Here is a 23,112-nt window from a genome sequence, read left to right as displayed (position 1 = left end):
ACTCCCGGTTCCAGGGGCTGGGGCACCCCCGAGTCACACCCCTCAGCATCCATCAAACCCTGCAAATGCCTGGGAGGACCAGACGAAGTGTCTCTGCTGGGGCTGCATCCTCTGCCCTGGAGGACAGCCCACCTCACTCAGATCTTTGGTGGCTCCTCCAGAAAGAACAAGGAAGACCAGGCTGAAAATTGAGAGCTCTGCTAGGATGGAAAACAAAGCCAGTTTATAAATGAACCCACTGGGCCCTGTGTGCTCATCATAATCAAGCAAAAAGGGAAATAAGCAAGCCACAAATTGATTGTTTTCATTTTTATTAATGCTCCTGGAGCCCAGCTCTCCAGGAGGTTTGGGTGGGCTGGCTGCAGGTGGCCCGCAGAGCGCAGCGTGGGCAGCTGCACCCCCCGGGTGTTTCAGGGATGGCCAAGCATTACGACCTTCCCCTGCTCACGGAGGGGGCTGAGGCCAGGGTTAACCTTTAAACTTGTGTCAGGGCCATTGCCACAGCTGGGGGACTTCCCTAATGTACGGCCCTCAGACCTCCTGAAGATCCTGTGTCCACCAATGCTGACTTGGTCCCTCTCTCTGCAGCGTGCTAGCGGAGATGTGTCTGGTGTATCTGTCCCCCCCCCAGCACTGACGGGGGGGTAGGAAACCCCACAGGAGGTGTGAGCCCCACTTCCACAGCGAGGTGTGAGCTTTCCAGCTGCGGTGGTCATGCACGGAGGCTGGGAGCGGAGCTCGGGTGTTTGCTAGCCTCGCGATTTATTTTGGGCTCACTGCAAGGCTGCAAACCACTTCCCATGTGTGGGGGCTGTTTGCAGGTTAGGGCACTCTGCAGTGTATCTCTGAAATGCAGGTCCCATCCTGCTCCCCATGATGCTGAGGCTTTTGCCACCCCAGATGGGCTTGTGCCCTTCAAAAGGGCCATTGTCCAGCCGCCCCGGCCAGCACGGGCTCTGCCTGACACCCGCATCCCCAGGGGAGAGGGGAGGGATCGGGGAGCTCCGGCACCGCTCCCCGGCGTGCCATGGCCCCACAGCCTCCCCGTGCGGCCTCCTGCATCCCCGGGGGAGGGGCGCCCGCAGGGGGGGACTTGCTGGGGACGGTTTGCGAGTGGGAGGGGAGGGGAGCTGGACTTGGTCAGGGATCGCCTTTGCCCCAGGCTGCGAGCAGAGGGACAAGGCTGTGACCCCCGGGGCACTGCACCTCTGCCCCAGGCAAAACCACCAGCGTCTCCCAAATGGAGCACCCCACACCCCAGAGCTCGCATCTGCTTGTGGGCTTATGGGCAAGAGGATCAAATGGCTAGCAGGAGTGACAGGGACGGGATAATATCCCTTTACGTGCTCCAAGGTCCTTCTGATGGTGCTAAGATGCCAGGGCTGGGATGGTGCAGCCCCCGCGGGTGAGCTGTACCCCCAGGGGAAGGCAGACAAGGCTTCCCCGTCAGCCCGGGGACAGCCCTCACCATTGCCCAAGAGCAAAGTACCCTGCACCCCTCTGCCCTGGGGGTATGTGCTTTGTGACCTGTGGCTCTTGGCGAGGGCAGGGTTTCGGTGGGGCTTGAAGGATTCCCAAAACCTCTGGGCGAATCCTTGTCACCATCTATCCAAGGGGATGAAGACTTAGCACCGACTATGACATCTTTCCCTCTTTGAATAATTTTAGCTTTCTTTTTCTACCCTACCTGCATCCAAACAAAAATCTCATGCCCCAGTCTGGGTAAGGCTAAAATGATAAAAAATGGCTCATTTCTAGGAATAATAAAGGAAGCAAATACTTAAACCGCAGGAACTGTGACAGAAGAGGGCTCTGGGATTTGGCAGAGAAGCAAAAAACAGTGTACAGAAACAGAAAAGTGGAAACAGAAGCTGGCCTCAGAAGCCAGCGAGGGTGAGTGGCTCTGGGAGCAGCCCGGCAGGAGTGTGCAGCCGGGGTTGCAGCCGGGGTTGCAGCCGGGGTTGCAGCCAGTGACTCGGAGCCGGAGTCCTGTGGCAGGGGTCAGCAGTACAGAGGAGCGGCTGGGGAGGGAGAGGTGCCCCCCTTCCAGGAGGCTTCTCAGCACTCCGGGGGAAACAACTTCACATCTGACAAAGGGCAGTTTTGTAAGCGCTTGTAAGTTTTGTAAGCATCGGTTTGTGCCGATGACACAACCAAGCGACCGCAGCTGCAGCAGCTCTTTGCAGACCCTCCTCCTCCAGCTCTGTCAAATTCATTAACAGCAAGTGACGGAGCCTTTCCTTCCACTGACCATCTCAGGGCTTCCAGATGGAGGACAGAGCTGCCTGATGCAGATCACATCACACCATCACACCTCCCCACCACCCCTGGGTGCTCCGTGCAGCAAGCGAGATGGCACCACACTGGCCACCGTCCCTCTGGCTTGCTCCTTGCAGGTGTCGGGCTGGAGAGCAGAAGCTGTGAAGTTCCCATGAGCAAAGCTGTCTCTGGCTGGTGTTAGCCACAAAACTCGTTCTGCAGCCACAACCTTTCTCACCCAGCAATGCAGTGCCGGCAGCCGGCTTTTGTCATTTCCTCGTGCACACGCTAGCATGTGAGTTGCAAGCACAGAGGAACATAAAACTCCCACTGTTGGTTTCTGCATGATTTATTTCCATGGCAAAAAGCCATAATTTGGTTTTGCCCAGCAACAATTCAGCCGAAAGCTGGAGCCACTTCTTGTTCTGCCACGCACCTCTGTCCAGAGCTGCTCAGACTTACCCAGGGAAAGCAGAGCTGGTCCTGCCAGAGCTTGCTATGAATCTGGCAAAATCCAACACCTTCCCTGATACCGCGTCAGGACTTACAGAGTCTTTGGCCCCAATAAAAGCACACCCTCAGCCACGCTGGTGATGCCTCTGCCCAGCTGCAGGGTGAGCCTGCAGCCTGCCACAGCTGACAGCACCAGTGTCCTGGGTTGTAACGCAGGATAAGACTATGCAGGGAAGCAGGAGTGCAAAAGAGGTCCTCCCTGGGGGAGTAAGTCTGTGGAGGAGCAGATCATCACCTATGGCAGGGGCCTTGAACCTTCCTTCTGTCTCTGCCAGAGACGAGCTGATTTGTGAAGGATGGTGTCTCCACTGCTCTCACTTGCAGCTCCAGGGTAGCCGAGCAGGGGATTTGTACTTCTGGGGATGAAAATCCAGGCCCTGGAGCCCACCCACAGGCCTGAGCACCCTCTCTGCAGTGGAGAGGGGCTCCGGCTCCAGCTGCACCCCCAGGCTGTGGCAGGACGTCAGGAAGTCCCAGGTCACTCCTCTCCCTGCAGAGCTGCTGCTCTGCCCTGCTCCCCGGGCAGGAGCTGCCCCGAGCCACGGCACCGCGCTGCCACCGCGCCAGCGCTGGGACCTGCCGAGGCTTGAAAGTCTCTCCCTTGCCAGGCAGGTTCTCCACCACTTGTTGGTCACCTTTTTGGCCAGAAAATCCATCTTGGACTCAAGGGAGCTTTTGGAGGGAGTGATTCAGGCTGGCAAAATGTCTCCGGTGTGGCAAACCACCTCTTCCAGCAAACTCCCCGCTCCCCTGGGGGCTGAGGTTGAGGGTGGCAAAAGACCCTCCTGCCTGCAAAGACCCCCAAAGCAGGGTGAGATCCTCCAATTTGATTGCTTTGTGGAGGCCTGTGGCTGTTAAGATGACTGTGAGTAGCCTGCAAAGATGAGATGGCTGGCTTGGTGGGTGAGGGCAGAGCAGTGGATATTGTTTATTTTGACTTTAGTAAGACTCCCGTAACATCCACATAGGCAAACCGATGAAGTATGGATTAGGTAAATGGCAGTGAGAGGGACTGAGAACTGGCTGAACAGCTGGGCTTGGAGGGTTGTGATCCATGGCACCAAGTCCAGCTGGAGGCAGGTCGCCAGTGAGGAACCCCGGGGATCGATACTGGGGACAGTACTTTCAATACCTTAAAGACCTGGATGATGGGATAAAGTGCACCCTCAGCAAGTTTGCTGATGACACAACGCTGGGAGGAGCGGCTGAGACACCAGAGGGATGTGCTGCCAGCCAGAGGGACCTCGTTGGGCTGGAGAAAGGGGCTGACAAAAACCTCATGAAGTTCAATAAGGAGAAGTGCAAAGTCCTGGCCCTGGGGAGGAACACCCCCAGGCACCAACATACACTGGTGCAGACCAGCTGGAAAGCAGTTTGACATAAAAGGACCCGGAGTTCCTGCGGGACAGCAATCTGGACATGAGTGGCAATGTGCCCTTGCCACAAAGAGGGCCAACAGGCTCCCGGGGTGTGCTGGGAGGAGCATTGCCAGCAGGTCAAGGGAGGTGATCCTTCCCCTCTGGTCAGCACTGGTGAGGCCACTCCTGGAGTGCTGGGTCCAGTTCTGGGCTCCCCAGTATGAGAGACATATGGACATACTGGAGAGAGTCCAGAGAAGGGCCATGAAGATGATTAAGGGACAGGACCATCTCTCCTAGGAGGAGAGGCTGAGAGAGCTGGGACTGTTCATCCTGGAGAAGAGATGGCTCGGGGGGGATCTTATCAATGTGCGTGTCCCTTAAAGCAACTAGTTTCCCTATGGTGGTGTTTCACCTTACTTCGTAAGCAGTCCCTTTGCTAACAACGAAAATCTACCTTTCAGGATGGTTATGAGCAACAAGCTCCATCAGAGTCACATTCAGATAGTTATTCATCACACTGTTTCCTTCTTCTTCATATTGCTATTGGAGTAGTTGCCTTAAAGGACTTGAGATTTTATTATCTGAACTATGGGATCAGTTATAATTCATGTGAAATTGTTTGTTTCCTGGCAGGATGATGCCACGTCTGGGGATGTGGGTAAACTGATTGTGATGACTGTGTTTCTCCTTTTGGATGAAGAAAAGTTGGAAGAAAAGCTGAGGAAGCCACATATGCTTTCATTTCCCCAGTAAATTGTGGCAATTTAAAGCCAGGTAGCAGAGAGAGTTACAGAGCTTAAGCTAATAATATTGATTTTCATTTCTGGCACACACAGCCCCTCTCCAAAGCATTGTTCTGAGAAAAATATTAGGCATCTATCCCTATAGCTGGGCTTAGCAGAAATATTTGTGTTACTCTTAGTCTGAATTAAGCAGTGTGACATACAGCAAATACAGAGCCATAATTACATGGTTTACTCATTTTCACCATCACTACAGTTGTTCTTGTAATCTTACACATACTGAAATTGCAGAGATTTAGCAGAGGCCCTAATATTGTCTTTTAAGCTTTTAGAAGCTACTTTTGCATGTCTCAGAGAGCATGTTTACATAGTTACATATATATGTTCCTGTCCATACTTTTGTAACTAAAAGTCTTCTTATGCATTTTAAAGAAACTGGATGTAAAAAGAGTATAGTAAAAAAGGACCCAATTTCTTTCTCCATTTGAGGAAACATGGTCAGGATCTACTGAGCTGTAACATGGGGAAGGGTAACTACTGATCAAAGCAGGTGCAAAATTCCATGTAAGCCAGGGATCACAGTTTCAAGGACTCTGATATCTTTCATCTCTTTTTATCTTCTCTGGATAAGCTGAGGAGTACCCAGGAGAGCATACTCTCAGAGTGTACCCTCAGCAAGTTTGCTGATGACACAACGCTGGGAGGAGCGGCTGAGACACCAGAGGGATGTGCTGCCAGCCAGAGGGACCTCGTTGGGCTGGAGAAAGGGGCTGACAAAAACCTCATGAAGTTCAATAAGGAGAAGTGCAAAGTCCTGGCCCTGGGGAGGAACACCCCCAGGCACCAACATACACTGGTGCAGACCAGCTGGAAAGCAGTTTGACATAAAAGGACCCGGGGTTCCTGGGGGACACCTGCACTTGGAGTAAAGGCAGCCAACAGCCTCCTGGAGTGCATTAGGAGAAGTGCTGTCAGCAGGTGGAAGGAGGTGATCCTTCCCCTCTACTCAGCCCTGGTGAGACACATCTGGAGTGCTGGGTCCAGTCCTGGGTTACCCAGGACAAGCATGTCCCATCTCTCTCCAGGATAGACATGGACATACTGGAATGAGTCCAGTGAAAGGGTCACAAAGATGATAAATAGACCTAGGAGGAGAGGCTGAGAGAGCTGGGACTGTTCATCCTGGAGAAGAGATGGCTCGGGGGGGATCTTATCAATGTGCGTGTGGATAGCAAAGTAGATGGAGCCCTGCTCTTCTCAGTGGTGGCCAGTGACAGGACAAGAGGCAATGGAAAATTCTATTTAAACACCAAATAAAACTTTATTACTGAACACAGAAACAGGTTGCCCAGAGAGGTTGTGGAGTCTCCATCCCTGGAGATATTCAAAGCCCATCTGCACATGGTCTTGGGCAGCCTTCCCAGCTGACCCTGCTTTGAGCAGGGGCTGGACTGGGGGATCTCCAGGGGTGCCTCCAGCCTCAGCTCCTCGCTGGTCCACATTAAGCCAAGCACTGCAGGACTGGTGGGGGCAGAGCGCTTTGGGTAGCACAGAGCCCGCAGTCCAGCCACCTCTCTGCTGCAGCACGTGGTTTAACAAAGGTTTAACAACCTTTGGTTTGTTTAACAACCTTTGGTAAACACCCAACACATAACAGCACGAGCGTACTTTGGAGCTTGCCTGTTTTGTGTTTTTTTTTTTCCAGAGTTGCATATTCTTAGGCAAACATTGTGCCTTTTGCTAAACAGACTCACAGGGAAAATCCCTCCTGTAGTTCAGACAAATAGTTCTCCTCTTTGTGGCCATGTCACTTGGCACATCTTAGTTTCTTTTCAATTTGATGAAATCGAAAATGAGCACTGAGTCAGAGCTCAACATACTTGTCTCCACTGTGAACCATATCCCATTCTTTCTGACTTCCCTTGGGCTATTTCACTTTCGTGACATCCTCTGTCATCATTCTGGAATTTCCACTCAGGCTTCTCCCAGCTGCCTCCAGGACTCCCTATTAAAAGGGAGCTGAATCCAGCTGCTGCAGCCTGAGCCGCATCTTCCAGAGCTTCTGGTCCTGCTCCGACTGCCCTCACCCAACAGGAAGATGAAGGTCTCTGCAGCCGTTTTTGCTCTTCTGCTCATTGCAGCCTCTTGCTCCCAAACTTTCTCTGGCCCAGGTGAGTCCTGCTTTTTCATCTGTGAAGGAAGAACGGATCTGAGCCTTCGTTATCATTTCTCCATTGAGCTCCCCTGGCAGATAACTGGGAATTTTTCAGCATTTGTGCCACTCTCCACTCTGCACTGACATCAGCTGCCTGTAGGAACCCCAGAATTAGAAAACCATCCATCCATCCATCCATCCATCCATCCATCCATCCATCCATCCATCCATCCATCCATCCTTCCATCCATCCATCCTGGGCTCAGAGTACTTATTCCTGGTTATAGTTTAGGGACTTCAGTCTCTGCCCTGGGGCTGGGGGAGGTGGGGAAACGAAGCTCTGAGCAATGACTGGGCGGGAATCTCCCCCAGTACCTGACAAAACTGTTCCTGGCATTGGACCAGATGTTCCCCAATGTCCATTTCAACCTTAATTATTCTCTAATTCCTCACTCCCTTCCCCGCCAGCACGGCTCCCTGAGCTGATGGGCTGGCTGCTCCGATGCACAGGCCAGCACATGCTCACACTGTCTCTCCTTGCCTCTTCCAGTTGGATCCGACCTCCCAGCCTGCTGCTTCTCTTACACACACCACAAGCTCCCGCAGAGGCTCATCCTGCGTCATTACAGCACCAGCACCAGTTGCACCCTGCCGGCCATCGTGTAAGTACCAGCGCTGACTCCTGGGTGCAGACAAGATGGGGCGGTGCGGGGACAGCCGCTGTGGGGTGTGCGTGTGTGAGTAACCAGCTCTGCAGGGTGGCTGTGGGCACGGGGGGTCTGTAGGAGCAGGGCAGGGTGAGGGGAACCCCAAGGGGAAAGGACTTGCACAGGGACTGCCAGGGATGCCTTTGTGGGGACACCCAGGGATGTTCCTGCAGGAGTTGAGGAGGCAGTGTGGGAAAAGGGATGGGTGTGGGGGAAATCACAGCCAGCTGCTGGTTTCAACATCAGCTTAGGGCACAGGGGAGAACCTGTTGCAGTGCCCCAAAGTGGGGATCCAGGCTCTCCTGGGATGCAGGTCTGAGCAGAGATCTAATACGTCTCATCCCTGTTCCACAGGTTCATCACAAAGAAAGGCCGCCAGGTCTGTGCCAACCCCAGTGACACCTGGGTTCAAAGTTACCTGCAAAACTTGAAGCAGAACTGAGCAAAGCAAGATGGCAAGCGTAGCTGCTGCCATGCTTGAGTCACGTTATCCTGAGTTCGTGCAATGGAGCAGGACACTGGGGCAACAGGAGCTGCACGAGCCCACATCATCTGCAGGCAGCCCCAAGAGACTGCTGGACGGGCACCACGAGACACCTCGTGTTGGGGTGCTGCTACTTGCCCTCGGCTTGCATGGACCAGTCTGCAGCCTCATCCCTCTGCCCTGACACCTCCACCTATGGCCTGGGAAGGCCCATGGGACTGTGCCTCTATTGTTATTATTTTAAATTATTTCAGAAATTATCATATGGGATAGACAGTACTTTCTTCTGTGGATAATAATGCTATTTATGGGGTGGTGGCTCAGAGTCTCAGTGTTGGATGATAGGTGGCCCTGGCTTACATGTGTGAAATCATGATCCTGGAGAATAAAGAATTTGGACAAAAAGCCTCTGTTTTTTTCCCTTTATGTGCCTCTGTGTGGTGTTCACCAGCAGAGACAGAACCTCACTCTGAGCCTGTCTGCACACTCTGTGTGGCATGTGATGATGGGAAATGGTTTGTGGCAAAACCATAAAGTTTCCATATTGCAGACATATGAACAGCCTCCGACACCTCATTCCCACATCCTTTACAGAATTAGAAATGTTTGTACACACATATGGGCCTCTTACATGCGTGATTATGCTCTCCACACACCCCAGGCACATCCCATATGCTTGCTTGCTGCTCCCAGCCCCACACACCGCACCCCAGACTGGTCCCTGAGTGCGCTGTGTGTGCAATGGGGTGGTGACGGGACACGTTGCTGTAAGGGATAAAATCCTGCCAGAGGCTTTGGAGGGGGGAGCAGGGAAAGCGGCTCATGGTCAGATGGGAGGAAGCAGAGGGCACGGAGCTGCCGTGGTGCTGGGGCTGCCCTGGGAGCTGGCAGATACCCGGGGCTCATGAGCTGCTCGTTCGCCCTCGTGCCGAGGGTGCTGGGGCACAAGAGCAGGGACAATTCCCTGCCTGTACCCATCCCTGCTAGCCATTTCTGCCAGCTAAGCAGCAGTGTTTCCCAGCACAAAGCCCACAGGCACCCACATGTGTGCTGTCAGTGGCCCCGCAGCATCTCTCCTCACACGTGTCTGTTCCTCTGAGACATCACCCGTGTGCCACTGAGTCCTGCTGAGCCCGGCAGTGCTGCCTGGAAAGGGGCAGGGACCCCAGATTTCTTTCTGACCACCCCAAAGGGGGTTTTTCCTCACTTTCCCACCTGTAAAACAACGGGAAGGGTTCAGCTATGCTGCAGGGGTAAAACAGCCACCAGCAAAACTGCTGCAGTCGTTCCCAGGATGCGGCTTTGCATGGGAACATGAATGGGAGGGAGCAGGTCCCAAGGGTAGAAGCACAGTGCTGGGCACAGCTTGCCCATTGCAATTGTGCTCGGCACTCCTCTGCTTCTGCACACCGAGAAGAAATGTCCCCAACAGCATGGTCACCCAGAGCTGGCCTGGCCTCGCAGCCATCCTGTTCTAGTCGGTATTTCTTCTTCCTAATGCAAAAAAAGCCTTTCTCTTATTGTTTAATTTTTTCCGGCAGCTACAGATCAGACTTGGCAACCCTGAGGCTGGGAAAGCACCTCCACATTGTCTTGTGATTTCCCTCTAGTCTTGTGTTTTCCAGGCTGGAAAGCTGGCTGCAGGCAGGAGGGCTCATGGGGCACCCAAGGAGCAGCATCCCAGCAAAGGGCAGACCCAGCCCAGGCACCATGTTGTGTCCCAGGAGATGGTGCTGGTGATGGGCGACAACGTGGAGGGCTCCTCTCCAGCTCCATGGGGATGGCTCCTGGCCACTCTGCTGGGAGGATGATTTGGGAAAGGCACAGGCTCTTGCTCGCCCCTGGCAGGGTCCCTGTGCTCCCCTGGCACAGCAAAGTCCTAGCAGGGAGAATCAGGTCCAAGTAGGGACGAGGTAGATCAACATGTTTGCAAAAATCTTGCCCCACTCTATGGCCAGGGCTTGCCATCATGGGGGAGAGACAAAATCTGCGGAGAGGTGTGTCCTAAGCAGGGCTTCCCCACTGTGCCGTGAAACACGGGAGCAGAGAGTGGCCACTGCATGGTGGGGTGGATGGACAGGAGCTGCTGCCCGCAGGTGGGCAGGCGAGGATCCCGGGAAGGGGGTGCTGGGGGTCTCCTCTACCCCTGAGGGCATCCTGACCCCCCCACGCCTGCTGCACACTCAGTCGCCTTTTGTGCTGAGAAGCAGAGTTTGGTGCTGCAGAGGAACTGCAGGAGCCCAAAATAGCCCCTGACCTGGGGCTCCGCGCGCTGTGAGGGGATGGAGGACAGACGTCATGGTGAGAGGGAAGGCTGGGGAGGGGGTCTGAAGTTTGCCCCAGGGCCGGGGTGCAGGGGACAGGCTGGAGAGGCAGGAGGACTCGGCTCTGCAGCTGGCTCTCCTCCGGACAGTCCCTGTCCGGGAGCCCAGACACATGTGGGAATTTCCCTCTCCAGCCTTTCTGGTTTCGGTTTCCTTCCTGAAGCTCCAGGAGCAGCAGCCAAGCCAGGCTGCTCCAGGAGCCCTGCTCCCCGCTATATCCCAGACCCACCTCCCCTGGGACGAGCCAGGCACCGCGAGGGCAGGTCCCTCTGCGTGGGGACCGTGGCAGCTCTGCCCAGGGCTTCCGTGCCTGCCTGCGCTGCCTGGCTGTCCACGCTGGCCCATGGGGATGGGGCTGGTGGGGGGGCAGCACCACGGTGGGGGTCTGTAAAGAGCAAAGGAGAAATCGTAGCCCCAGGGATCAAACGTGCAGGGAGCAGCCTGCCCGCAGCCTCTCGCCTGCTGCCAGCTCTGGGCAGGGGAAGGCAGGCAGGAGGGGATACCTGGACAAGCCGGGAGAGCTGCTGTGGGGAGAGATACTGCTGAATCCAGGGGATGTATCAGCTGCTCTCGACGGTCCTGCCTTGAGGCTTGAGGCAGGACCAGCCCTTTCTTACCTGCTGCACAGAAATCTGCAAGAGATGGCTACAGAGCAGTCCCTGGCCCCGACAACCTTCTCCACATCTCCACGTCAACTCTGACAGCCCAGCACTCCCTTTCCTGCAGGTTTCTTTGCTCTGCAAGCAGTTCAGGGATATCTATGCTGTAAAACGGGGCGCAGGTTGGGATGGGCTCCACCGTGAGACTGCATGTGAGACATGGTGCACAAACAAGCGTGGAGACAGGTATCAAGTCTCAAGATGCAAATCAGGACTCAGCAAGGCCAAGTGGTTCACCAGCCAGATCTGAGCCGAAGGAATGAGAGTCCAGCAGAGAGGCAAGGGAATAGTTCAGCTCCCCAGTTGCCTGCTGGAAGGTGACCATCGCTCAGCCATCAGGTTTCTCGTGTGCTTACAGAGGTGGACAAAAGCCAAGGCCAGCTGATCCCATGGGGCCTGGCAGGTTGACTCTGCTGGACCCCATCAACCACAGGCTTTTCCTTCACTGCCTGCTGTGGCAGAAGGCACCCAGAAGGTCAGAAGACCCTCATGGTGCCATGGGCAAAGCACCTGACAGCCTGGTTCTCTCTGGTCTTTTTGAGAACATGAACCCTGTGGCTGTCCCCTTTCTCCCAGTGAAGCTGGGAGAAGCCCTGGGAAGGGAGGTGAGCCATGCAGACCTTCAGACCCAATGGCCGCATTGTCTCCCTGCTGGCCCTGTTCCTAACCCGATTCTGTAGCTGCCCCCTCCATCAGCCCCTGCGGGGCAGTTCTCACCTCCTCTCGCTCTCAGCCATTCTTCTCAACACCAGGAGTGCAGCTGTGGTTATTTCTGGCCGACGCTGCTGAAGCACCTGCTGTATTAAGGGATGTACATCCTGACATGGCCTCTCCCTGCAGCTCTTTGATAGCTGATGGTTTAAACTTGGCCTCATGGCTCAGCCTCTTTGAGTTCTGTCTTTCTAACCTACACTGGCCATGTTCTGGCAGCTCCACATCACTCAAGGAGCCTTTCTCCTAAACCCACCCATTTATACGTCCCGTCACTGGTGCTTCCCTGTGGAAAGTGGGGACTGGATGGAGCAGTGCTAAGCACAAACATGGTCTGTATGTCTGCTTAGCTCCTGATGGGAACATGAAGGTCTCTCTGGTTAAACCTTGTTGCTCTCCTTGTTGCTGCCCTCTGCTCCCAATCCTGCTCTGCTCCAGGTGAGTCCACCTCTGTCTTTGGGTTGGTTTTTCCTCTCCTGGAGGAAGAAGGGCTCATGATGGTGACCTGTAATGCCTGAGGGACAGGCATGACCTGCTCTGACTCCTTGGTCTGGAGCGTGGCCTGCTGGGAGCGCTTATTCTCTGCTGCTCGTACACATCCATGTTGTGTCCCCTCCTGGTCATACGGATTCGGTCCCGTACCCCAAATCTCTTCCAGCCGTCCCTGACACAGCTGTGTGTTTCTTCACATGCACTTGGCAGAAGCTTTCCAGGAAACATGTGAAGGACTATTTCTACACCACCAGCAGGTGCCAGCAGCCAGCTGTTGTGTGGGTATGGGCTCTTGCCCGTGCAGGAAGCCTTTGGCTTGGCCCCACAAATCTTTCTCCCTCTTGGGATCAGGAGTGGGACTTGTTGGTGTGTTATCTGGGATTGGCCATTACTCAGTCCTGGCAAGGAGAGATGCTTTCCAGTTGCAAGGAGATGGCTGAGAAGGACCTGCCCGCGCTGGCACTGGGATGAGCCCAGTGGAGGGAGGATGAGAGGTTGTCCCTGGTATCCTGAGGGGTGCAGCTGCCCCAGTACGGCTGAGAAAGTGCTCCCAGGTGAGGTGTTGGGTGTGCAGCAGAGAAATACCCAGAAGGTGCCTGTTCCAGGAGACACCAACCACACACTCTGCAGTGGCCATTTGGGACTGTGGTCTGTGGTCCTTCTCCCTGCCTGTGGGAGCCAGCAGCAAGTTGAGGCAGAGCCAGGAGTCTGGCCCAGGGACCTTCTCTGGTTTCTCAGCACCTTCCCTTGGCTGGCTGCCTCCACACCAGGCAGCGGTCACAAAAAGGACGTTCCCCAGCCCTGGTGTGACTCAGTGCAGCTCTGCGGTGGTGCATCCCTTCCCCACCACAAAGGTTTCCCGGTCCCCACTTCCCAGCTTCATCACCAGGAAGGAACACCAGGTCTGCGCTGACCCTGACGCCGTCTGGGTATTTGTGAACTTTTTGGAGACACACTGAGATCGCCACACCCGCCTGGTCCCCCAGTGCTCCAGCTCTGGCACCCGGGAGCCCAGGGCCAGCCCCAGCTTCTTCCACTCCTCTTGCGAAGGAACGATTTTGGTGTTGTGGACTGCTTGCCTCTCGCTCGTCACGGTCCTGTGGGCAGGGAAGTGAGACCTGTGGCCCCAACGGGGAGTGCTGGCCCCATCAGCCCACCTCACCCAGCCTGACTCTGCAATGGCAAGCTCGTGCCTCAGTTTGCCCATCTGTAAGTGAGGGATAGCAATGCTTAAAAGCCTTCTGTGAAGTGCTCAAGGAGCCACCATATGAAAACAAGCCAACATGAGCACTGTTTGATTATTCTCATGTTCAGGAAGACCTGGCTGATTTTAAATCCCTTCCCTGCTTCCCTCCACTGCCGGGCCGTGCCCCAGGGTCCCCCTTGCCTCCTGCCACAGCGGGCTGTGCCAGAGCCGCTTTGCAGGGATGCAAAACAGAACCTTGTACCTCACCCCTCCTGCTGAGCTACCTGCCCAGCCTGCAGAGCATTTGGGTTCCTTTGAGAGCTACTCTGGGGCACCCCTCTTCTACCTTGAGGGAAGGGACATTTCAGGTGTGCTGTTAATTAGCAATTTTCACCATTGTTCTGTAGACACGTTTTCACACTGTCTTTAAGGAATAAAGCCTTGAGCTCATAATGATGGACTTCCTCCCTGATGCACAGGCTTCCCCTTCCCACCCACCCCCAGCAGAGTGGTCCTTTTGGGACCCCCAAGCCCTGCTCTCCACAGCCCAGACCCTTGGATGCACAGGGGAAGGTGTGGGGACCCAGCCATGAGCCTGCTGTGAGCCCCAGTTCAGGATGGAGCTGGGCCCTGGCTCCCTGTGGAGCACATCGTCCCCCATCTCCTCCTGCCAGGTCTCTGTTCACTCTGCAAGGCTGCTGGCAGGGTGGGCTGTGGGGCAGCACCCCTGGGCCCCAGCCCCTGTGCCTGTAAATCCCACTGACCCGACAGGGCTCTTCCCATCCCAGACCTAAGCGCTGGGATCCCTTCCTTTGCTGCATCCTCCTTCTCCCTCCTCTGCCCCTGTCCCCTGCTCCCAGCCTCACAGCTCCCTGCCTCATTTCTCTCTGCGTCTCCTTGCTGCCCCGCTGCCCTCTGCACCCCAGGGTGCCCTCATCCGCCCATCAGCACCCACCTCCACTCCCCTACACCTTTCCTCCCCATCTTCAGGGACAGCCACCCTCTTCTGCCTGGGGCTGTGCCGCCTTGTGCCTCATCACCAAGGGTTTGGGACCCCCTCCATCCCTGGGACCCTTGGTACGCCCTCCGTCCCTCAGCACCTGGGCAGCATGCAGGTAGGTGCCCTGCCGGGATGCAGGGACAAGATCAGTTCAGGTTGTGGCACCAGCTCTTGGTGCACAGACATCTTGGGGCTCCCTCTGCTGCCTGCTCTCGCTGGGAGGATGCTCTGCCAGCTCAGCCTGGCAGAGCAGGGTCCACCAGGGCTGCAAAGGCCCCTTGCTGACCCTGGCCTCATGGCTGGGGCAGCCCCCTCCTCTCTGGGGACCCTCGTCCTGGGCACTGAGAGTCTCCCCTGCGCCCCTGGGCCCTGCGAGGTTTCTGCACCCATTCCCTGCACTGATGCAGGCAGCTGCTGCTGGGAATACAGTCCCAGGCTGCGGAGAGCCCAGGAGCGGTGGGACAGAGCTGTGGCCTCGGCTCCTGTCAGAAATAGAGACTCTGAGGCAGTTAATAAGGAGCTGCAATAGGAAAATGCTGCTTAATAAACAGGGAGACCTATGGAGAGGTGGTGATGACCGAGGGGAGAATAGGAGACAACCTGAACATTTGCAGACCACCGTGGCACCAACAGGCTTGGGGGTGTTTTGCAGACACTATATCTCACACTGGTTTGCTTGTCCCTAATTATGGGGGATCATTTGTTGCTAGCAATGAGGGGGGCCTGAGAAATTACTCCCAGGGGTGACGAATAGCTCATTTCGTGGTGGAAAATGTCCTGGGAGGTGAAGATTTGACATACACAAGCTGCCAGGTGGCCATACTCTTGGCCAAGAGTGATACAAAAGTTTCTGAGCTTTTGCTTCAGACACAGACAGCTCTGATGGAGAGAACCCGGAGAGCAAAGGTCCCCGTCCTCCCCCGCAAAGCTTCAGCAGCAGGGGGGTCAGACCCGGCAGTTTCATTGTCTACCCACAAAGATATCAGCTAGTTTTAAATGCAAACCATAGGCTGATACAGTGCTTTTGTCAGTTTTACTTGGTGCCAAAGGTCTCTTGTGCTTTTTTAAACCAAATCCAGGTTTCCTTCCCAAAGCAGCTGAAGAACAGCAGATAATCGGTGCCTGTCTTTTGCAGTAAAACACTAACAGAGCGTACCCAGAGCTGAGCACAGCTCAGGCTGCATCCCCAGAGGAGCCTGTGCTGGGGACGTGGCCCCGGCTGGCCAGCCCCTGAGCCACCCTCCTTCGAGCTCACTGCAGAGACGCCGCTGCACCCCCACCCTGTGATTTCCAGACATCTCTTTGCCAAACCCGCAGTGGCAAATCCAGCGGGTCCAGTTCCACCAGCTCCTGGCCTTGGCCCCTGATATGATGGGGGGAAAGGGCCAGGGGAGAGGTCTGGCTCCGCAGCAGCTCAGAGGCTGGGAGGTAACAGCCCTGGGAAGCGCTGGAGTCGTGATGGGGCTGCTGCTGCTGCGGTGCTGGGGGCAGGGAAGCGATGCAGAAGGGAAGGTTTTTAGGGCTAAGGAGGCCGAGGCATTTCCAGCTGGGAAGTTGGGGTTCTTCCCCTGCCTCTCCCAAAATGGTTGTAAAGGGGTCTTATCGGCCACGTTTTTCCAGGCAGGAGGGGAGCAACCTCTTCCAGAGCTGACACAGAGAGAAAAAAATCTTTATTCTTTGGCACCAGCAAGAGACAGCATTTTGAGAACAAGGCTGAACAATGTGGTTCCACAAAGAGCATCCTGTCAGTAACCAGCGTACCACTTCCTCTGCTAAGGAGACAGATCTTACAGCATCCACCGTACCGTGGCAAAATTCAGCCAGCTGACTTGAAAGTTATGGGTTATGACATAACTGGGTTATGACAGCGCACATACCTAATTTTGACAGACCACTTCCCACAAATATCTCTGGGGATAAAATCCCCCTCCCATTCTAGCAGCGGAGGCACAAGGAGGGGACAGTTTAGCCACATGTCACACAGCGGGCTATGCCAAGATGGGTCTGCAAGGCCAGGAGGTCCCCAGCATCACAGCTGCCCATTAAGGGTGGCTAAACTATCATGGATAAATGACATCTTTGCAAGACAAAAGGAACTTCAGGGGTCCCAAGGTGGCTCAGCAGGTCCTGGTTGCTCAGCAGCAGGATTTTTAGGTCTGTGCCAAGACTCTGCTGGATGGTCTTGCAGGACTTCTCCAGGGCAGAGACCTCTCAGCTCCCAGCGCTCACTGCAGCTCCAGGGTGTTCACGTATTCCTTCACCCACCTGGCATCAGGGTTAGCACAGACCTCCCGGTCCTTCCTGGTGATGAACCTGTCAAGTCAGGCAGGGAGCGGTTACAGCCCCGGAGAGGGAAAAGGACATGAGGGCCTTGGGTCACCGCCTGGGCACATGCTGACCTGCTCTGTGATCAGAGCTAGCTCCCAAGGGGATCATCTCCCCTCCAGGCTCCCATCCCACAAACCCCCAAGCATCGGGGGGCTCCAGAGCCTGCTAAAACCCAGAGGGCAGGGAGAGATCAAGGTCCCCCGGGAGAACCCCCCCATGCTCAGATGTTCCTGGCCATGTTCAGTGTGGAGGTGAGCCTGGATGCAGTGCGTGGGCGGCTGGCAAATCAGGTGCAAGTCTTGCAGGTGGCACATTATGTGCATTGGGCTCATCACCAGTGGGAGGTCCTGCTGGCTACACAGGGACCTCCTTCCCACACCTTATTCCCAGCACCAGGATGGTTCAAGGAGACCAGGGACACCACTTATTTCTCAGCTGAGGATGATGAGTGCTCACGTGCTGCACATGGGAACCGTGGTGGCTGCCCCTTCCCTTACTCCAGGTATGGCTCCTCACACCACCATGCTCTTGGCCCCATTGGACGTGAAGCAAAGAGCCCAAAGGCTGGCAGAGCCTTTCCTCAGAGCCCAGAGCAGGAGCTGGTACTTACACAACTGCTGGCTGTGAGCACTTGCTGCTGGTGTAGAAATAATCCTTCACATGACTCTGAGGCAGCTTTCGTAAGGTATAGCTGAAGCAGCACACAGTTGTGTCAGCCCCAACTGGAAGAAATCAGGAAAGCCGGCATGAGTTTATCACTCAATAAACTGCACATTCCCCAGCCGAGAGCATGGGCAGCCATCCCCTTAATCAGCTGTGAAGCCCTCTTCTCTTCCTGTTTCCCCATAAAGTCAGCAAGAAATTGCTGTGAGCGCCAAAGCTTAATTAAACTCATTGCTAGGATTGGTTGTTAAATGTTTTGCACTCACTTCCAATGATAAATATCCCTTCAGTCACCCTGGGACCACTCCTATAGCCCAGCAACAAAATCAGGGGAGAAGAAACCTGAAAACTTTGATACTTATCAGTAAAATTCATCCCCAAGATAAAAGTATGCTAGAAAGGAAGACCAGTCCCAAGAAAGCAGGAGAAGCTATTCACACGTTTCCAACCTTTGCATCTAACTTCTTCCAGTTCTGCTTCAAAATTACCGCCAGTCAGAGCAAAAATCCACCCCAAGAGAGCAGAGAGAGATGCTGTACTCACTTGGAGCAGGAGAGGCCTGAGAAAAGAGGGCAGCAACGAGGATGATGGAGAGGCACACTGCAGAGACGTTCATTATGGACAGAGATGAGCTGCAAGGGCAGAGGCAGGACCAGAGCAGATTCCTCCTGTGTCTGATGCGAGGTGCTGGCTCAGTCCTTACTTTTTATAGGGGCGGTGGCCAGCCCCGTCAGTCAGATTTCAAGGCAAACACTTGGAGTTTCCAAAGCGTAACAGAGCTGATGTCATGGCACCTTTGCCTCAGAAATGCTGAAAAAAAGGAAGCAGCAGGTCTAGGAAATACCAGAATAGCCTTTGTGTGAGGTGAGATAAGTCTGAGCAAATCGACACCCGCATGTGAGCTATACTGACCAAGACAGGATATGAAACCACCCTTCAGCAGCAGGTTCACGCTTAGATTCACCAGCATGACAGCAGTACTCATCAAACTCATCTCAGCATCCTCCCTGAAGGACCAGGAGGACCTCAACTCAGTCTCCTTTTCAAGGACCCAGCCCTTGAGGACAAAGGTGCTCAGACCTTCAAAACGGCTTGGGGACAGTGCAGGTCCAGCTGGGGGGTCCTTGCTTCCATGGTGGATCTGGGACATGCACAAGGTGGATGCAGGGGTTCGGTGTGGGCAGCATGGGCAGCAGGCACGCTCTGAGCTCTGCTGCCTGTGCAGGCAGCAAGGATGCCTGGCACCCTGGAGACTGGTTGTAGATCTGGGCTGGCAGTCTTGGCACCAGAAAACACAAAATCCTCAATGCTGTGCTTCCAGTATGGAGCTCAGGACCTCCAAACCTCCTCTACCAGCATCAGCCAATATGGGGAGTGCTTGCCTGGGAAGCCCGACTCGATGGTCTGACTCTACAAATACCCCGCATCTTCTGCCAGAGACCCGGGGCAAACACAAGTGCCAACGTGGGTTTGGTACAAGGTGGGATGCGGAAGGCAGAGCAGGAGGTTTCCCTGCCCGGGGAGTGGAGAGGGACCAGCTCTCGTGCAAATGCATACCCCCATCCCCTTGTGCACACTCACAGTCATGGGGCTCATGATGTGGTCTGCCCAGAGCCCCCCGGCACTGCCGTTGCCATGAGGTGATGGGCTCCCCGGGATGCCCCAGGGAGCATTTCCCCTTTTTCCACCTCCGTCTTCTCTGCAACAGGCACCGAATTTGCCAGCTCACAGCCTGTGGTTTCTCCGGGTATTTTCATGCCCAGCTCCCAGCGGCAACTGCCATTCACGAGGCACCATGAGCTCGTTTCCCCGGGATTTCCTCGCTGCCTCGCAGCCCCAGTAATGCAACTGGGACCGCAGGGCGGTGCTGCTCTGCTCCCACTCTCCTTCTCCCCCCCACGCCGTGTGGGTGTGTGTGGGGCCCTCGGAGAGACCTCCTTGTGTCTGGGTGTACTAGGGCTGCCTCCCCACAGTGTCCCCTTCACCGCAATGTCCCCTTGGGTGGGGATCAGTGCTGCAGGAGGGTCCCCATGTGCTGTGCCAGGGACCCTGCTGGGGTGCGCAAGAGTCCATGGCTTTCCCAACTCATCCTCCCAGGAGCCATCCTCATGGGGGATGGGGGGGATGGTGTCCTGGGGACCCTGAGGACTCCTGCCTTCAAAAGCACGTGACGGACCTGGAGCTGAACCAAGTGACTGACACCATGGGGTTGTCACAAACACGTGGTGGTGGCATTTTGGGGCAGCACAGCAACACGCTAGCAGGTACTCAGGCTTTGCAAGGGACAAAATCTCAGCTGGAATTTGCCAAGGGACATCCCAGTCTTGGAGATGGGGAGAGGGATTATTTATTGCTACTCCCGTATTGCATGTATTCCAGTATTGCAATCAGCCTATTGTTCTGGCTAATTTATGTATGTATTGCTCACGCCCCAGATCCATGTAGGGGTGCAAAGCAAGGCGACATGTCTCAGCCTCGTCTCCTCGCTACAATAGCGATTGCATTTTGTACTGAGCCTTGACCTGTCCCTGCTGCCCCAAGGCTGATCCTGGGGCTGGGACTTCTTTTTCGAAGGAGCAGTGCCTGTAGAACGTTTTTACATCCCCACCACCTGCCCCACCACATGGCCCCGCACACTCCTGGGCTCCAACATGCAGCTCCTGGGCCGCATCTCTTCCTTGTCGCATTTGATGGGGCAGCAGTCACTCATCTCCCCTTCCTCTGCCATCACAGACAGAGACTGCCCTGCTACGGGACATGAAAGTGAACCTGTTTTGGTGTGCCCAGATCTGCTGGCAGAGGAAGGAACTGTTACTGTCTATGACAAAATATCTGACAGGTCCAGATAGAGATCTAAGAAACCACAGAGTGATACTGATGCTCCCCCAACCGCAAAACTGCCAGAGCTTACGCTTTTTTAGAGCTTGTAGAGGCAACCGAAACCATGACATCCGCATATCTTTCTGAAAGCGCAGGGTGGCTGCATCTCAGCCCAGCACAGCTCCTTCTTCCCCCCACCCAACATGCCCAAGGGATGGCATTATCCCGTATGACCATTGCACAGCCCAGCCTTGCCCCTCACTGGGGGTTTGGCCCTGTGCAGGTTTTTGGAGGTGTATTCTGCAGCCCTGACCATCACGGCAGAGATGCCAGAGTGTTGGAAAGATGCCAGACCGTTCATCGTGGCTCCATCCTTGCTCCAGGTCAGCTCTTGCGGGAGGGTGACACTCCTCCCTGCTCTCCTCCTCGCCCTACTCTGCACTCCTCCGAAGCTACCCACTGCCTCCCTTTGCCCTCTCCTGCTCACTGCAGTGCAGCTCCTCAGGGAAAGGTGGTGGCAAAGGCAGCGGCCAGCGGCTGGGATCCACCAGGCATTGCAGAGAAACCTGGGCAGAGATCGGGGCACCGTGGGGACAGGGGAGCTGGATGCCAGATGTCTCACTGCGACCCCAAACCATGTCACGGAAGGGCTGCAGGGGGGACCATGGGGACCACGCTGGGGTTTGGCCTCAGATGGAGAGGGGAGCTGCACTGGCCGTTTTAGGGAACTGCATGGGACAAGGCAAGCCACAAGGAGGTTTCCCCACTCTGTGTGCACTGACCCCTGCAAGTCAGAGAGATTTTCTCTCTGTCCATTTACTTCCCCTCCCAGCCACACGTGAGCGTCCAAGGAGCACTGGGCCCTCTGCTGTCTTCTGCGGGAAATGTTCCTGGAGCCCTTTCATTCATCTCCATCTCAGGCATGGTTCATCCACCTGCTGAGAAGCCCTGCAGTGCTTCCTCCTGCCTGCCCCAGTGCATGGGTAGGGCTCTCCTCCCTGCACACAGCCTGGGGCAGGCAGGGCTCCTGCCAGCACCGGGCACCCCCCTGGGTGTCATCCTCTGTGCCAGTGCTTATTCCCCTCTGGGTCTGAACCCCGCTGTGCTGGGTGCTGCAGGGACAGGTGACAGCTGTACTGTCGCCTTGAGCCCTGGGCTCCCCCTTGGGCCTTTTGCCCTGGGCAGGGGTCCAGGGCTCTGCAGCGCCCTGTCGTGCTGCCCATGCTGGTAGCAACCACCTGGGGAGTGGGGGACCCATTTCAAGCCCCTCTCCATCTTCCTATTCAGCAGAAAGCCTCTTTTCTAGGAGGTGAGTGCAGGTGGTGAGGGAGAAGTCTGTTTTTGTTTTTGCCCCAGCCTGACTTAACCTCTTTTTAAAATTATTTATTTTTCTTAAGTGAAATGTATTCTTAAATCTTAATTTCTTAAGTGAAATGTATGGGGCCAAGGAAACAGGCTACATGTGGTATGAAGGACAAGGGTGGGGGGATCACAAGCATCACTGCTGCAGGATGCCTGGGCAACACCAGCGCATTGCTGCTGCTGCTGCCCCTAACTCCCACCCAGCCCCTCCGGCAGCAGTTTCCCGAGCATGCTGGCTAACGAGGGCCCGCTTCCTTCTGCGGGGTAAATGAAGGCAAAAGTCTCTGCTCCCTCAGAAGGACTCTCTAGAAACCAGGATCACCTACTCTTTGCAGCTCCAGATGAAGTCTCAAAAGATGGCCCCAACGGGCTGTTTTCCCCTAGAAAAACAAGACGCAAATGTTACTGTAAAACCAGTAGGAACGGGGACTCCAGACACACTCCCTCTACCAGCACAAGGGCTCAGACCTTTGTTTCCCCGAACAAGAAAGGCTCTGCTGACAACAATCAGACTGCACCTATACTGTTCTGCTTCTCCCGGGGTGGCTACGGGGAAACGCTGGCTGTGCACCAGGAGCTGGCGTGGTTGTGTCCAGGAAGCTGGATGGCCTGTGCCCAGTGTGATGTGTGCCACGCGAGCCTGGCAATGTATAGCAGCACAAACGGGGTCCATGCTCCATCATCAGCAGGACTGAATCTCCCTGGTGAACCCCCAAGGGACTGCTAAGTCTTTTCTTGAACCATTGGCCATCATTGCCTTCCCCAAACTTGCCTTCATTGGTGATCAGAGTCCCGGCATAGCCACCTCCTTCTTCCCAGACCTGGCAGAGATGGGGTCCTCTTGTGCAGAGGGTCTTCCCAATGCCACAGCTCTCAGAAAGGAGCAGGCATCCCTGCAAAGTCCCCCGGAAAGGCTGCGGCATCCATCCCACCTGGTCCTCTCCTTGGGCTGTGGGGCCCAAGTGTTCCTGTCCCTTCAGGGCTTGGTTGGTGGCCACCAACAGGTCCACCACTATCACCACCTCGTCCCTGGTGGTCTAGTGGTCAGGATTCGGCACTCTCACTGCCGCGGCCTGGGTTCGATTCCCAGCCAGGGAAGGGGCTCCCTGCAGCCACCGCAGGTCCCAGCTTTTTCCTGGGTGGCTGCACTGCCCTCGAGCAGCTCCTTGGGTTCAGCACGGGGTTCAGGAACTCCCACACCCAGTGCATGGGGCTGGGTGTCAGGTTTGGATTAATTTTGGGGGGTGGCAGCAGCCTCCTGGCCCCCCACTGCCATCAGGCTGCACCCCCCGGCAGAAAAATGGGGGGCAGCCATGAGCCTGTGATGGACTGTAGGGAGCAGAGG

General features: G+C 55.5%; 2 protein-coding genes and 1 non-coding gene across 3 annotated transcripts; 2 read left to right on the top strand and 1 right to left on the bottom strand.

Annotated features, from left to right (window-relative positions):
- The first annotated feature begins 6,939 nt into the window (after positions 1 to 6,939).
- Positions 6,940 to 8,180, top strand: LOC103916603 (C-C motif chemokine 4-like). Its single transcript, XM_009323612.1, has 3 exons — positions 6,940 to 7,047; positions 7,582 to 7,693; positions 8,093 to 8,180. Exons 1-3 carry the CDS (start codon positions 6,975 to 6,977, stop codon positions 8,178 to 8,180), a joined length of 273 nt encoding a protein of 90 aa, XP_009321887.1. The 5' UTR covers positions 6,940 to 6,974.
- Positions 8,181 to 16,819: 8,639 nt separating this feature from the next.
- Positions 16,820 to 18,201, bottom strand: LOC103916602 (C-C motif chemokine 5-like). Its single transcript, XM_009323611.1, has 3 exons — positions 18,129 to 18,201; positions 17,533 to 17,644; positions 16,820 to 16,907 (listed from the first exon to the last, which is right to left on the bottom strand). Exons 1-3 carry the CDS (start codon positions 18,199 to 18,201, stop codon positions 16,820 to 16,822), a joined length of 273 nt encoding a protein of 90 aa, XP_009321886.1.
- Positions 18,202 to 22,793: 4,592 nt separating this feature from the next.
- TRNAE-CUC lies at positions 22,794 to 22,865 on the top strand. The gene has a single exon. It is a non-coding gene; the product is annotated as a tRNA-Glu (tRNA).
- Positions 22,866 to 23,112: the final 247 nt, after the last annotated feature.

This window comes from Pygoscelis adeliae, unplaced genomic scaffold (genome assembly GCF_000699105.1).
Source record: "Pygoscelis adeliae isolate BGI_AS28 unplaced genomic scaffold, ASM69910v1 Scaffold325, whole genome shotgun sequence".
NCBI classification, from domain to species: Eukaryota; Metazoa; Chordata; class Aves; order Sphenisciformes; family Spheniscidae; genus Pygoscelis; species Pygoscelis adeliae.
Note: the sequence above shows the minus strand (reverse complement) of the source record. Positions and strands in the feature narration are given on the sequence as shown.

Coding starts and splice junctions, on each gene's coding strand:
- LOC103916603 (XM_009323612.1), top strand. CDS start 6,975: ATGAAGGTCTCTGCAGCCGTTTTTGCTCTTCTGCTCATTGCAGCCTCT. Junction 7,048..7,581: donor CCAAACTTTCTCTGGCCCAG/GTGAGTCCTGCT, acceptor TGCCTCTTCCAG/TTGGATCCGACCTCCCAGCC. Junction 7,694..8,092: donor TGCACCCTGCCGGCCATCGT/GTAAGTACCAGC, acceptor CCTGTTCCACAG/GTTCATCACAAAGAAAGGCC.
- LOC103916602 (XM_009323611.1), bottom strand. CDS start 18,201: ATGAACGTCTCTGCAGTGTGCCTCTCCATCATCCTCGTTGCTGCCCTC. Junction 17,645..18,128: donor TCAGGCCTCTCCTGCTCCAA/GTGAGTACAGCA, acceptor GATTTCTTCCAG/TTGGGGCTGACACAACTGTG. Junction 16,908..17,532: donor TGCTCACAGCCAGCAGTTGT/GTAAGTACCAGC, acceptor CTGACTTGACAG/GTTCATCACCAGGAAGGACC.